The sequence below is a fragment of the Camelina sativa genome, chromosome 13 (assembly GCF_000633955.1).
Source record: "Camelina sativa cultivar DH55 chromosome 13, Cs, whole genome shotgun sequence".
Classification (NCBI taxonomy): domain Eukaryota; kingdom Viridiplantae; phylum Streptophyta; class Magnoliopsida; order Brassicales; family Brassicaceae; genus Camelina; species Camelina sativa.
The window spans coordinates 2,943,385-2,944,917 of NC_025697.1; the positions used below are offsets into that span (position 1 = coordinate 2,943,385).

Sequence of the window (1,533 nt, forward strand, 5' to 3'; positions counted from 1 at the left end):
ACGACCCTGAGGCAAGCAAGCCTGAAGATTGGGATGATGAGGAAGATGGTGAGTGGGAAGCTCCCAAGGTTTCTAACCCCAAGTGTGAGACAGCACCTGGATGTGGCGAATGGAAGAGACCGATGAAGAGGAACCCTGCTTACAAGGGCAAGTGGAGCTCACCTCTCATAGATAACCCAGCTTACAAGGGAATCTGGAAACCCAGAGACATACCAAACCCTGACTACTTTGAGCTTGATAGGCCAAACTTCGAACCTATTGCAGCCATTGGTATTGAGATTTGGACAATGCAAGATGGTATCATATTTGACAACATTCTGATAGCTAAAGACGAAAAGGTTGCTGAAACGTACAGACAAACAACATGGAAGCCCAAGTCTGATGTTGAGAAAGAGAAACAAAAGGCAGAGGCTGAAGCTGCTGGTGAAAATGGTCTCAAGAGCTACCAGGTAAATTGATTTTCACCACAAGAATAGAAAAAGTTACTCATATCCTTTATACTTATATTTGTCTGTGCATTGCTGCAGAAGAAGGTGTTCGACCTCTTGTACAAGGTTGCAGACATTTCTTTCCTGAGTGCATACAAGTCAAAGATCATGGTAAGCTGTCATTTCTAGACTTTAGAACATATTACATGAGTAGAAGGATGGNTCTCCCTACCTCATGGTCCCTTTGAACCATATCACAACTTATCGGGTTTTTTTTTGTAATTTACCGACGACCACCAGCAGGCTTTCTGGCCGGACCAGTGTCCTCGTCATCGGATTGNCATTGAGAAAGCTGAAACACAGCCAAACTTAACCATCGGTGTGCTCATTGCAATCGTGGTTGTCTTCCTCACCCTCTTCTTCAAGCTTATATTTGGTGGTGCAAAGGTAAAAAAACATGTCAATTTTAGTTTGGGTGTAATTTTATTGGCTTGTCTTGGTTGTAACTAAATTTGGGTACTGGATTGTTATGTGTAGGTGAATGTGGAAAAGAAGAAACCTGAAACAGCAACAGAGGCCTCATCGAGCGAGTCAAAGACAGAGGAGAAGGAAGAAACGGCGGCTGTGCCACGTAGGAGGCCGACAAGGCGTGATAGTTAGAGAAAGATTTTGATTTTTGGGTTCTTTGTTTGGTTGAACACCTTATATTAGACAGTAGGAAAACAAGATTGTAACATGCTTATTTTTTTTTATTTTTCTTTGTATGCTTTTTTAGTTTCTCACTTGAATCTGAAGATCAACATGTGGGTTGAAGATCACAGACCGACAATGTCACCTGGCCGTGTTAAAAACTCGAAGTTGATGCTAATAGCACGAGACTCATGTGAAACTTAAGAGTAGAATTTAACCGATGCAACTATAAATCTCATATGTGCACACCTTTGCACAAATCAAATTACACGAGTTTCTACACTTTCCTCAGGCGAACCTTTTTAAGTTCATGAGGAAACAACTTGCTCTTAATCCTAGCACAACTTTCATTTGTCAAAGTGAAAGAAAACAAATGTTAACTGTAAGAGTCTTGGGAACATTTTTTTTTTTTTTT

General features: G+C 41.0%; 2 protein-coding genes and 1 long non-coding RNA gene across 4 annotated transcripts in view; 2 read left to right on the top strand and 1 right to left on the bottom strand.

Annotated features, from left to right (window-relative positions):
* LOC104734753 (calnexin homolog 2-like) overlaps positions 1-644 on the top strand; it is a 5,593-nt gene extending 4,949 nt beyond the window's left edge. The window contains exons 4-5 of the mRNA XM_010454393.2: positions 12-449; positions 528-644. Coding sequence (XP_010452695.1) covers positions 12-449; positions 528-617 — 528 coding nt within the window. The 3' untranslated portion in view covers positions 618-644. The remainder of the gene's footprint in view (positions 1-11; positions 450-527) is intronic.
* LOC104734754 (staphylococcal nuclease domain-containing protein 1-like) overlaps positions 658-1,533 on the bottom strand; it is a 13,591-nt gene continuing 12,715 nt past the window's right edge. The window contains exon 17 of one of the 2 annotated variants that reach the window (XM_019234830.1): positions 658-768. In XM_019234830.1, the coding sequence (XP_019090375.1) occupies positions 712-768 (57 nt within the window). In that variant the 3' untranslated portion in view covers positions 658-711. The remainder of the gene's footprint in view (positions 769-1,533) is intronic. The other variant, XM_019234831.1, reaches the window with a different exon arrangement.
* Positions 770-1,296, top strand: LOC104734755. Its single transcript, XR_759385.2, has 2 exons — positions 770-875; positions 966-1,296. It is a non-coding gene; the product is annotated as an uncharacterized LOC104734755 (long non-coding RNA).